The sequence below is a fragment of the Lithobates pipiens genome, unplaced genomic scaffold (assembly GCF_037356315.1).
Source record: "Lithobates pipiens isolate NorthernLeopardFrog02 unplaced genomic scaffold, aLitPip1_a1.2 Scaffold_8, whole genome shotgun sequence".
NCBI lineage: Eukaryota > Metazoa > Chordata > Amphibia > Anura > Ranidae > Lithobates > Lithobates pipiens.
In genome coordinates this window covers 87,291,875-87,305,536 of record NW_027507903.1, presented here as the reverse complement: position 1 = coordinate 87,305,536, position 13,662 = coordinate 87,291,875, and the positions used below count along the sequence as shown (strand labels likewise).

The 13,662-nt window shown below is 42.0% G+C and overlaps 1 protein-coding gene across 5 annotated transcripts in view; it reads right to left on the bottom strand.

Annotated features, from left to right (window-relative positions):
* Positions 1-13,662, bottom strand: part of RNF111 (ring finger protein 111) — an 88,456-nt gene that overhangs the window by 14,452 nt on the left and 60,342 nt on the right. For all 5 annotated transcript variants that reach the window (XM_077472399.1, XM_077472400.1, XM_077472401.1 and 2 more), the window contains 5 exons: positions 9,230-9,540; positions 6,837-7,086; positions 5,154-5,505; positions 4,948-5,073; positions 833-959 (listed from right to left, as the gene is read on the bottom strand). In XM_077472399.1, coding sequence (XP_077328525.1) covers positions 833-959; positions 4,948-5,073; positions 5,154-5,505; positions 6,837-7,086; positions 9,230-9,540 — 1,166 coding nt within the window. The remainder of the gene's footprint in view (positions 1-832; positions 960-4,947; positions 5,074-5,153; positions 5,506-6,836; positions 7,087-9,229; positions 9,541-13,662) is intronic.

Genomic DNA, 13,662 nt, shown 5'->3' with positions numbered 1-13,662 from the left:
CCCATCTCTCTCCACAGTTACTCAGCTGTTGATCCTGCTCGTCAGTGCTGCCTACTTAAGCCGTCCAGTCGAGCTCTGCCTTCGCCACATCACAAGAAACTATCTCCCAAATTCCTTTTTATAGACTGGCTTTGCCGACAGCCCTTCTGGCTTCAGATCCTGCTTGCTGTTCTACTACTTTGATCCCCGACTTCTGGCTTGGCTGACTATCTGTTCCAGTTACTGAAATTTAGCTATGTTTTGACCAAGTTTGTTCTTTTTGCTTTTATTATTTAACAAGTGTGATTTACCTGTACTTCTGTCTCGGTCTGATTTCATGGTTTCTGACAGAAGGCAACTAGTAATTTGGATGGGAGCAGTTTTTTTTAAATGTGAATTGTTTAGGCAGTAAAAGGTAATGCTTATTATCCAAACTCTGATCTCTATAAATTCTGCAACAGTTTATTACTTACAAATGTACAACTCATAACTTATCCTTGCATCAAAACAATACACTGTGTATACTGTATATTTAGATCTCATGTCATATTCCAAAATTATAAGCAACTGTTTTCTACAGTAATTCTGCTGCTCTGGGAAAAAAAAATATGTTACCACTTTTCAAAATGGCTTCTGAAATGACACCACGGTGCAGGCATAATGTCATAAACACAAGGAATATTTCAAAAAGGAGGTAAGCTATTAATCTTCCAATGGCTTAGCAAAGCATTCCTACAAAAATCATAAACCTGAAAACATCATTCACCTTATTTGTTACAATTCTAACATTTGTGCAATATTAATGACAATGCTAAGACTGAACAATTAGCTTTCTATCGAACATATATCTTACCATTAATGGCAAGGCCCCGATCTGCAAATGGTGAAGTCTAGGAGGTGGATGGTAGTGCGCTAGATGGGGATGTAAAGGACCAGTTTGGTAGGGGGCAGCAGTCACTCCAGTTTCAATTGCTATTTCCCTGTAACCGAAAAAAAAAAATTCAACAGTAGAGGATTAGTAAAATGTTTGTATGAAGGCATAACAAACCTTTTAGACCTAGATATTTGTTTTCCTAATTAACTGCTTGTCAACCGCACTATAGCATTTTTACTCCTACAGGGCAGCAGCTGTGCGCCAGATCAAGTCTATATACACACATGCGATTACGCACTTCTGGGTAGGGGCGTGCATGACAGTGGGCAGGTGCTGGGTACTCCATGTCCTTTCGGCTCCCGCTGATCGTCAGGCAGAGAGACAGAACCGCAATCTGCCTATGTAAACAAGGCATGAAGCCATTCTGACAGGTGTGAAGGGATGGAATTTGTGTGCCTGCACTTCTCACCTAGTGAAAGCACCTCACATTATAGTAAAACACTGGTTAGACACACCATTAACCCTTTGATTGCCCCCCAATATTAAACCTTCCCAGCCAGTGTCAGTACATTGATAGTGCATATTTTTAGCACTCATCATTGTATTAGTGTCAAACGTGTCAGCATGTCCCCTCCAATATCGCAGTCACGCTTTAAAAATTAACGATCACTGCCATTACTAGTTAAAAAAAAAAAAAGAAACATATCCCATAATTTGTAGACTCTATAACAGCCATTGTCAACCAGGGTTTCGCGGAACCCTAGGGTTTCTCCAGAGGTGGCTAGGGGTTCCCTGAGCTGTGATGATTTACCTCCTGTTTGATTGTGCCTACATAGTTCTGAGCCAATGTCACTTGGAGGATCCAGTGGTATGACACCAATGATCTTTATAGCTCAGTAAGGGGCCATTCTTACCACCACTGTAAAAAAGGGCATTCTCCCTGACCATTAAAATAAGGGGCATTGTTCCCACTGACCCCCAATGAATGGGTTTTATCAGGGGTTCCCCTGATAGCTGAAAATTATTTTAAGTTTCCCCTAGGGTAAAAAGGTTGAGAATGGTTTGTGCAAAGTTATAGCGCAGCCTATCAATATACACTTATTGGTAATTTATTTTTATTTTTTTATCAAAAACACATAGCAGAATACATATTGGCCTACATTTATGAAGAAATTAGATTTTACATTTTTTTTATTGAATATGTTTTATAGCAGAAACAAAAAAAATTGTTTATTGCGCAAAAAATAAACAGAGGTGATCAAATAACACCAAAAGACAGGTCTATTTGTGAGGTAAAATAACAAAAAAACAAAACAAAAAACACACATATTTGGGTACAGCTTCACGCAATTGTCAGTTAAAGTAATGCAGAGTCGTAGCGCAAAAAATGGTCTTGTCACGCGGGGCGGGATTGGTAAATCTTCTGGAGTCCAAGTGATTAAAGCAGAACTCCAGGTTTGTCTCCTTGAATAGTTTGGACCAAGCTGGTACAAATTAACTTTTTGCTACACTAACAGATGCATTAAATAAAACTATATGAAGCATCGGCTACATCCAGTATACATTAATGTTTTCTGGCACTGGGATGGAGACTTCTATTCCCACTCCAAGCACTAAACCGAGTTGACTGAGTGCGGCACCACCATTCATAGGCAGCTTTGTATTCGATAAATCCTGCCTCAGCCAAAAGGAAGAACGCAAACCTGTCTATAAATGGCTGAGCAGCGTTCATCTGTTATACCGGGATAATGCCTGCAGCTGCAGGCATCATCCGGATATCTTTTTTCAGACAGCAATTTTGTGTGTTGTAAAAGCCATCCGAGCAACAGATTAGGCACTGAATTGCCCCTCTGGGCTCTCCCGTGTGATTGGGGAAACCAATCTGATCTGATGGTGCCACACGGTTACCATAGAGCTTGCCGTTTCTATGGTTCTGGCAGGCTGGAAGCGATGTAATGTCGTCACTTCTGGCTCTGAGATGTAAACATAGCCATTTTTTCCCTGGAAAGCAGAGATTTTTTTGGGGATCTCATGCTTTCCAGGGTAGTGGAGAACCATAAAGAAGACCTGTCATGCCATATTTCTATCATAAGGGATGTTTACATTTGTGATACAAAAAGGTGTAATAAAAAAAAAAAAGGGTTTAAAGCGCCCCCATCCCGAAGCAAACGTATACGAAGGTTGTGCCTGCATATGTATATGGTGTTGGAACCACACACAAGGTACTGCCACAAATGTTCTATTGAGAGAAATAATTCTAGTGCCAACGCTAAAAACTCTAAATCTTTACATGTAGGAGAATTGGCCTGGGTGTTTATTTTTTCCAGGCAACAGGACCGGAATTTTCATCCCAGTGCCGGAACAACCTACTCTATACTGCATTTACCTCTGACTATATACAATTTACACAGCATGCCCAGCAGGTGCGCCTGTTATGAAACGATGTGGCTGGTGATGGCACCTGAATTGTGATATTAAATTGTATAGCTGCCCCTTTAAAACAGTGTGGACTCAAATGGTATAATGGACAAAAAGGTAAAAGGTGTTGGCACTACAAAACATATATTGATTCAACATAATGAATGGTGCATGATACACCAAAAGGTGCGCCTGTTAGTGTAGCAAATATTTTATTTGGGCCAGCCTAGACTCAAGCATTAATGCATAACATGGGCATACATGTAGTACACCACATTTGAGGATAAAACACGTTAAGATTTGTATTCCAAAAAAGAAAACAAACAAACATACTTCAGGCACCATCGTTTATAGCACACAACATATATTCAGTGAAAAATAATGTAACCAAAACCAGCCAGGTTTTATCTGACTACAGTATCGTGAAATCTGTCTGCTAAGAATTACTGCACAGTCACCGCAATGTGCACTGTTTTAATATGCCCAACTATGTGTGTTTTGGTCTCCCACTATAAAAAAAAAAAAAAAATAAAATAAAAAAAAAAAGAAGAATGATCCATCTTAGTTAAAACAACTTGTAATAACCTCTAACTGGAAGGAGGAGGATAATAATCGCAGTGCTTTAATGGCTATATGGGAACAGGAACATGTAACATTCAAAACAAAGGTATGGAACCTTAGTGCAATGGAAAAGGATTGTGCCAACAGAATCAAGGACAGTGCACACTAGAGTGCGGCGCATGAAACCTGCGTTCCATGCGTGTTTCCCACACCATGTTCAAAACACACTGCACCTGCGGCGGGTGTCAGTGTTAATGACACTCTAAATGCAGGTTGCAAATGCAATGAGTATGCCTGCACTGGATCGCATGATAAAGTGGTACAATGTAATCCAGTTGCTGTGAGATTCTTAAAGAACTGCATACACTACTTCTGGTGCAATCCAGCGCAATATCAGCTTATTCCAATAAACGGGCTAAAATCTCATAGTACCTGGTCATTGTGTCTTGTTCTGTTCATTGTTGTGATCTTGTGTTGTCTTTAATGTGTGGCAAAAATTTTCCTTTGGAATTAATAAAGTACCGTATTTATCGGCATATAACACGCACTTTTTTTCTCCTTAAAATCAGGGAGAAATCGTGTGTGCGTGTTATACGCCGATCTCCGCTGATTGTGAGTGGAGAGATTGCCGCCGAGATACACATAGCCAAGTGTACTCAGCTCCGCTCACAGTCACACCCAGTCCTGCCATTGGACGTGTTATGTCAATCATAGGGCGGGAGTGGGCGTGACTGTGGACGGAGCCGAGTGCACTCGGCTAGGTCTATCTCGGCAGCGATCACTCCGCCCAGTCTCAGCGATCTCAGCAGTGCTCGCTCCGCCCTGTCCAGTCCCTGAGATCTCAGCAGAGCCAACTTTAAATCCACCCAGTAACAATGGCAAGGCTGCACTGGACACTGGGGCAAAGGTGCACTGACACTGATAAGGCTGCATTGATGGGCATTTAAAAGCAAGTTTATTTTCCTTAAAATTCCCTCCTAAACTTGGGGTGTGTGTTATACGCAGATAAATACGGGTATTCTGATCTGATTAAAAGTAACATGTAGAGTCTGAAAGAAAAATACAAAAGCAACCAAATTATGAGAAATTTAGGATTCAGAAATCCTTTTACTTACCAGGCAGACCTATCAGAAGCCTGCCGGGGATGGGAGGACATTGTCTGTGGTACATGAATATGGTGTCCATGGCCATAGTTAGGATGCATTCTATGTGGATGAGGCGGTGGGCGTTCATGAGCTCGCCTGGAAAATATGAGGTTTAGAAGCTTAATCAATTGAAAACACTGCAGGCCAGTGTGATTGAGAGTCTGAAGAATACTTACGTTGGATGCTGCATAAGACGCCGCCTCTGAACTTCCATCCTCTGAATAACTTCGTGAGGGTGCAACCTCTGTGTTGTAGGTGCTGTGGCAGAAATATGATGGGACATAGACTGGTGGGTGGTGGACAAATGCTGTGAGAGAGGGGCAGCAGCACTGGTGAAATGGTGGGAAGGAGGTGGAGGAGGAACAGGATGTGTTGAAGAAAGGCTTGGAAGAGATGGATGAAAAGGTGCTACTGGATGTGCAATAACATAGTCCATCTGAGGTGGTGGGGGTGGTTGAGGGGGAGGGTTGGCATGAGAATGGGGGCAGGCAGGTGTCTGGTGGTGAAGAGGCCTTGTAAGTGAAGCATCTAAAATCCAAGCAGAAGAAATAGAAATCAAAACAATACTAAAACCAAGCAGATTACAGTGAAAAAAAAATTATATATAAAAATGACTGCTGTAAGTGAAAGTAGTGAACAAGCTTTGTACTCTACACATGTAATAAACTTAGCAGGACCTAAAGAATGTGTTACCTTAACAAATATTCCTGATGTGCCTGCTGTACCATGTACTTATGTTAAAAAGTAACCTGTTCTTTGTACTGCTTCCTTGATGCGAAATACCTGGTGATCCCGTTTGTCCCCTTGCTTTCTTATTGCAAACTGACCATACTAGGCATCAAAGCACATCCATCCAGGCATGGTAGGTTTTCTGGCTGTGCTGGAAGAACAGCCTGACAATTCTAAAATGGTCAGATTTGTGATAACATGTCTGATTAGTTAACTGCCATTTCTCCACCCCTAGACCCCTCCAACCCCTTATGCAGCTTAGAAGAGACTAGAAGCGTAAATCCTCCAATGGAGACACTAGGTCTGGTGACATGCCTGAAATCCCTTACATTGAGGGGTTCCTCTCACTTCCTGTTTTGGCCATGGGACAGGAAGTGAATGGTAACCTCCCAAATGTGACACAGGTAGCCAAAAAAATATAATTAAAAAAGTGATATTAAGGTTTTGACTTTAGTGGGACTATGTGAAAAGCTGCATAGGCGACAGAGGAGGTAGAGGAGGTGGGGGTTACCGGGGGATTTAACATTAAAATAAAGCTGCCATTTAAAACCTATTTTTATTTTAAAGAACTCCATATTTCCACACACTTTACAAAGTTGGTTTGTGTCTCTCACTAACTTGTGAGGGTGCCGGACATGCAGTAACACTATGTAGCTGCGGATAAACACAGCATACCGCACTGTATTCTGAGGGAGAGACAAAACTCCCTGTCTGATACCCGAAATACAAGAGTCTACCGCAGTGGCACTCAGAGCAAGCAATGAATTCTATCAATGAATACAAAGCTGCCTCCGATTGGCTGAGAGTCAGAGAGGCACGCTGATGTCACAAGACGGACGCTTTGTATTCATTGACAAAATATATTGCTTGCTCTGAGTGGCTGAGCCCTGCTGCAGTAAACTTCTTCTGTATTTGGGGTATGAGACAGGAAGTCTCGGCTCGTACCCGGAACACAGTGCTATACGCTGTGTATAGCCACAGCTAGATAAAGTTTATACCGCACACCTAGCACCCTCACAGATAAGTGATGGACATGGGCTAGCTTGGCCCAAACAAACTATGTAAAGTACGTAAAAAAGATGGAGTTTTTCTTTAAGCACTTTGATCATGTTAACAATAGATATACTCACATGGAGAATGCATGTAATGGCGACAAGATGAAAGAGAAGTCTGGGAAGGTGGCTGTGTCTGGGCTACCAAGCCAGGTCCAAAGCCATCAATAGCCATAGTTTGTGCCGTACTGGCAGTTGACTGATGTCCATAAACTGTAGACCTTGAGGAGGAGCCAGGGCAGCAAGGATCAAAAGCAGATGTGCTATGAAAGCTAACATTTCCGTGGCTTCGAATACCATTATTGCTTAAATCCACAGGCAAGGCTTGCTGAAACAAAATGATAAAATCATGAGATTATCCAATAATTCTTTCCTAAAGGAAACCCATATTGAGAAAATTGTGTGCCTACCTACCATTGCTAACGTCTTTATGAAATTTGTAGCCGTCAATGACCCGGCACAACCATGCACCAAGTCAAGAACACCTGATCTGGGTCCATTAGGTCAGTAACTACTGGAAACACTAGATCAGCACGACAACTAGAATTTTCTGTAAAGGCCAACAATGACAAGTAGGTCTATCGTGACAGGATTTATTCCAAAATATCTTACAGCTACATATATAAAAAAAAAAAAAAAAAAAAAAAAAAGTCTACAAGAGTCTATAGTTAGTAGGGTACTACACTCACAAAATATGCACTATATCCACATAAATAAAATGCACTTGAGGGGGTTCTTGCTGGCATGATACTGCCTAACTATACCTTTGGTGGCAAGGATAGAAAAGAAGATTAAAGTGATTCTAAAATAAATATTTTTTTTGTATTATTTAACAACAAACATGTCATACTTAACTGCTCTGTGCAATCGTTTTGCAGAGTAGCCCTGATCCTCTTTTTGGGTACACCGCCAGCAGTCCTGGCTCCTCCCCCATACTGAGTGCACCCAATAGCAAGTCTCTTGCTATGGGGGGAGCAAGCAGGCTCACTCCCGAGCTGCGCACTGTATCCATTCATAAACACAACCCCCTCCTTGTCTCTCTCATTGGCTTAGTGGCTGTGATGAGCTGCAGCAGGAGCCAAAGGTACCAGCTGCTGTGTGAGCCAATGAGAGAGAAACCCAGGAGAGCCGCTGCTCTCATGCACATCACTGGAGTGAAATGGGTTTCAGGTAATTAAATAGGGGAGATGCTGGACCAAGAAGAATTTTTACCTTAAATGAATAGAATGCATTAACGTTAAAAACTTTGAGCCTTTAGAACCAGCTGTGTCACACATTCACAGTACACCAACCTTTGTGGCTGTAGGCTGGTAGTTTTCAATATACTACCATGGTGCTCTGGTAATTTATGGAGTCTTCCTGTCAGAATGTATCGGCTTGCTCATACGAGGTACGAGCAGGCTGATGCACTGAAAGATCTGCAGGAGATCTGCAGAAATGTAATGAAAACGTTTTAGTAATCAAACATTTTTTACAAAGAAACCTATAAGCTTTTTTAATTTTACCATACATATTTTTAAATGTGCCAGGTCATTAATAAGTTTGGATTCACAATGTCGCGTCTCTGAATCGGTAAAACGGCACTAGATAGCAGTAATAGCAGCGCTTTTTGGCAGCTAGCAGGACTCTAAACCCCCGCTAGTGGCCGAATAAAGGGTTAAAAAGAACCTTGGCAGCGGTGCCCATTGATTCCAATGGCAGGGGCCGTGGAGGTGCAGTTTACACACCACACCCACAAAAAATACTGTTTGCAGGACTTTTTCTAAAGTCCTGCAATTGTACCGCTCCAGTGTGAAAGCACTCCGTCTCTCACACTGGGGCTGCAGGGGAGGTGTTTTTCAGATGCTATTTTTAACCCAAAAGCACCTGAAAAACACCCCAGTGTGAAAGGGGTTTAATAGAAGGCAATGCAAGTCATATTGAAGTCGCACCAAAAAGTAGTGAAGGTACCTTTTTCTAAGTTATATCAACTTGACGGTTCCATTGCAGTTAATGGGGAATGACTTGTAATGCGAATTGAGAGTTTAAAGTCGCATGACAAGTCTCGGCAGTGTGAACCGGGGCTAAAACCTAGAAGCCAATTGGTTACTATGCACAGCTGCAACAAATTCCGGGTGTGCCAATTTTAGTAAATCTCACCCAAGGTCTCCCCCCCCCCCCCCACTGTGCACAAGGCCAGGTCCATAAAAACATGATTTAAGGAGTTATAGCTGCATAAGTTATTGTTCATGATTTTAGGCAATCAGGTGTCTACAAACTGTTGGTCATGTGTTAATTTAACCCCACAAAAAATGTACAGCCTTTATATATTGCTCATGCATACATACGCTTTAACGTTATTAGGAATATTAAGAACAATCTACTTTACAGTAGAACATGACTTAAGCGTGACATTATACAACACTTATACTGACTTCATTTAAAATTCAACAATAATAAAAACAACCAAAAAAAAATTTGAGGATTCTTACCGGGTCATGATAGGTGGAGGAAGAGCTGCTTGTTGAGCCACAAGGTGGAGGGGCAGGAGGATTTCTTTCCACAGGACAGAGAGACTCTGAGAAAGAAGGTGACAGGGGAACAGTAGGAGGGTGGTGGTGGTGATGATGATGATGTGGATAGTGGTGACTATGTGATGGATAACAACTAGAATGAGGATGTCCCATGACATGAGTATTCTGTGAGGATCCTCCACAAGGTGAATGCTCAGGACAACAAGATGGTAATCTTGGCAATGCTGGCGGGCCACTATCTGTGCTAGTGCCAGTAGTCCTGGTCTCATCTACAAGTTAAATGAAAACATACGTTCGTTACTTATAGTCTGCACATCCATGTAGAGTTAAAAATATTCTCTAGATGGTGTTACACTTGTCACATATAGGACATCTCACAGGGCTTCATTACCCAAAAAACACACCATTTTTACACATTGGCTCATGTAAAATAGAACTGAATAACATTCATGGATAATTTGTAAATGTTTAAAGGTTATCGAAAATGAAAAATCGGGATGAGTAAATTTCAATCACACAATTCACTTCTGTTTAGGATTCCCACAGAAAAAAACAAAAAAAAAAGAAAAAAAAAAAAAAGGCTAAACAAGATCCCCATCCCGATATCAGCAGGGAAAACCTTGCATGCAATACTACTTTCTGAGCACCTAAAGGTTACACCCCGAGGACATAAATATAGAAGCGGACATTGCTGGTTTGCACTTCAAGTGGAATTCCAGCCTACACCTAACTAGCATTAAACCCCTCCTAACATCGATGCCAACTAACCTATATAAAGCCTCATACACACGATCGGACTTTGAAAAAAAAAAAAAAACGTTCCTTTGGACTTCTGTACAAAAAGGCGTTGGCCGTGAATCTGTATTGCATACACACGATCTGACTTTTTAGGCAACAAACACGAATGTAGTGACATTTCAACGTACTGACGACACTTCAAAAGAGGACGTTCATTTACTCGACACCCTTTGGTCAACTTCTGTATTGTCTGATCTTTTTCATTGGTTGTGAGCATGCGTGTTTGTACAAAAGTCCGATGGTTTTGTGTACACACGATCGGACTTTGCTCCATCGGACCGTAGCGAACAAAAATCAGATAAAACCCAAAAAGGTTTGTCCGATGGAGCTTACACACAGTCGAATGTTGCCTTAAAACAACAAATTTGCATGTTTGTTGTCAAAAAGTCCGATCGTGTGTATGGGGCCTTTAGAATGATGAATATACTTTGCTATTTTCTGGCCTGCTCCTATCCGGTCCAGTCATATGCTCTGGCTTCCATGTCAGCCAGCATGGCTTCATGGGAGAAGAAGAAGAAGAATCGACAACGAATAGGCCATTGAGACCTATAGGTGATGTCACCACTCCAGGTTTAACTAGCCATCACCAGTGCTCCCTTTCCTCTACCCTGCAGATGTCACTTGCTGACACGTGCAGATCACGTGACCTGACCAGGGCGGCCAAAAAATAATTAAAGCAGAGCTCCACCCAAAAGGGGAAGCTCCACTTGTCCTTCCCCCGCCACATTTAGCACCATGGGGGGGGGGGGGGGCGGCACATGACTGCGGCGATCTCCAAGTATGACCAGCCCCTCTTCCTTCCCCAAGCTTCGTTCAGGTACACACAGGTCCCAAAAGACCATTCAGAAAGAGCAGCGCAACTCGAGCATGAGCAGTAGAAATCTTCACTAAGGTTTCCCTTTTTAGTGTTTCAGATTTCATTGCGACTTGTATAGGCTTCTGTTATACGAAGTTGCAAATCGCACTGATCTGCGACTTTGAAATTGTGCTAAAGTAGAGCAAATTTAAAGGCTTAAGGCTTTATGCACACTGGACATTTTTACAGCTGCTCCTATGGGTGTCTGGAGTTTTTTTTCACCACACCCCTGCATGTTATCCTATGTGTCCATGTATACATTAGCTTTTAGCAGCGTTTAATGGTAAGAGAGTTTAGTGGAAAGAAAATAAAAAAACCCTGCCAGTGAGTCCAGAAGCAGCAGAGTTTTGGCAGAAAAAAATGCTTGATGTTGCTAAAAGCTGCTTAAAGGGGTTGTAAACATTTTTTTCACCTTAATGCATTCCCCTCGAAAATCCCACGCTCGCCTCCGTCATCCTCTTCACCGCTCAGCCTGGCCGTTGATTGTCTAGAGTGGATGGATTGAAAGCAGCGCAGTCATTGGCTCGCGCTGCTGTCAATCACATCCAAAGACGCAGCGCGCCGGGCCCCCCCTTAGTGACACAGTGAGTGGCTATTGCTGCCAGCTGTATCACGGGAGCACACTCGCAAGTACTTCTCACCATGCGAGGGAGCCCGCATGAATGTGAGAAGTACTTACGGGGGGAAGCAGAGACAGCTGAAGACCAGGTCTGGGGCCACTCTGTGCAAAACGAGCTGCACAGTGGAGGCAAGTATAAGAGGTTTGTTAAAAAAAAAAAAAAAAAAAATTCCCTTTACAATCCATTTAATGAGCTAAACGCTAGGCATGTTTAGGGCTTGAGCATTAATTCATTTCAATGGCTAGAATTAAAAAAAAATTCTGGCCAATAAAATGAATTCATGCCCACGAGCTTGATGCCTGTAAAAAGATACAAAAAGCTTTAGACACTTAAACGTCTGCCATTTTTTCTGCAAAAACACTGCCAGCATCTAGGAGATTTAAAATAAATGTCCTGTGTGCATTAAGGCCTAACATGCAATCGTAGCTCCCCCATTTCTCTGCACACAGCTTCACTTTAATTGAAAATATGGAAAGAAAAGATAGACATAGCAATAGGACCTTATTACGCTATTCAGATCAACACAATATACGGCATCATAGATGGGCACCATCTATAAATAGAGAGATCTTTAGATGCAGCCAATGAAAGTCAAAGATTTGCTTGTTCTCTAAAATGATACAAGTGCATTCAGAAGTTGGCACTTCTATGTCAGCTGGGACCACAATGGCAAAGCAACAAAGGGTCTCATTTCTTTGAGAAGTTAAATATATTGTTGCAGAAAGTTTCCATAATGGTGCAAAAACTTTCAGCTTACAGTAATATCGACCTTCTGAACGCTCCCATTTTCACACCAATGCTATTTATTGGTAGTGATGCCGATATGTTGCATTGCTACATGGCTTAACATAGCTTAGAATCTATTGTGATGCATGGACTTCCATCAAGCACCAGACTCCAATGCAAACTTCTTACTAATAAAAGAGCAAACTGGGCAAATCTCATCATTCTCTGTGAACAGAGACTTTTCAATTTACTTCAGTATATGACAGTTTTTCTATTCTGTAGAGCAGGCAAACTTAATTAAAATTCACAAAGGTCTGGTCACTAACATTTTCCTTCTCCAGAGGTCCAAATCTAATTATTTTTTTTCTAGGACTCGGGTGCTTCACATCAAAGCCCCCTCTCCTCCTCACATTGCCCCCACCCCTAACGTCACAATTTCCCTTGCAATCACATCCCCCCCCCATCAAAGCCTATGCATATTACAGCTCCCCCCCGCCTGTCAAATTTACCCCCAAAGACAGTCCTCCCTTACAAATACAGGGCGCCCCCCCAAATAATAGTCTCCACTGCAGTTACAGTTCTACCCCCTTCACAGTCCTAGCTTAGCATGTCTGAGGCAGCTTGAACTCTTCTCTTGCTGCCGGTGTCAAAACTCGCATTGAAAGGCGGGATGCACAGTAGGGTGGACTCCTCTTCTGAATATTTGCCTGCCGGCTGCCAAAATTAAACTCGCAGCTGGGAAGAGTGGGAGATACAGAAGGTCTGCACAGAGGGCGGCAGCTGACCAACACTTCTTAACAAGCGACAGGTTGGGCAGTTCCCACTCCCCATGTAGAAATGCCATATCTCCTGCCTTTCCTGTTGCGAGTCTAACAGCAGCGGCAGGCAAACACATAAACTGAAGAGAAACTCAGCTTGCTGTATTTCCTGCCCTTCGCTGTGAGTTTTACCAGTAGAGGCAGAAGGGATCAGGCTGCTAAGTGGTGAGGTCCAGACAGGACTGTCCACGTCTGGAAAGTGGTCCGCCATTTAGTATCGCCTGCTGTATAGAATCATACAGTCTATGCTCCAGACCAAACTGCATGCACATATTTCAGGCAGATGGAAGCTCATGAATCGTCAAAAAAGAAGAAAGCCACAAAGTTTACCCTCAAACTGATTAACACAATTTTCTAAATCACAAACTACTATGAATAGGCATATATAGTACTGTGCAAAAACCTTAGGTATAGAGATTTTAGAATTATATATATATATATATATATATATATATATATATATATATATATATATATATATATATATATCTATCCATATCCTTTTTATCAGTGCAAAAAAATAAATAAAAAAAAATCAAATATCAGCCCGCTTTGTAGTTGCCCTTCACTGAA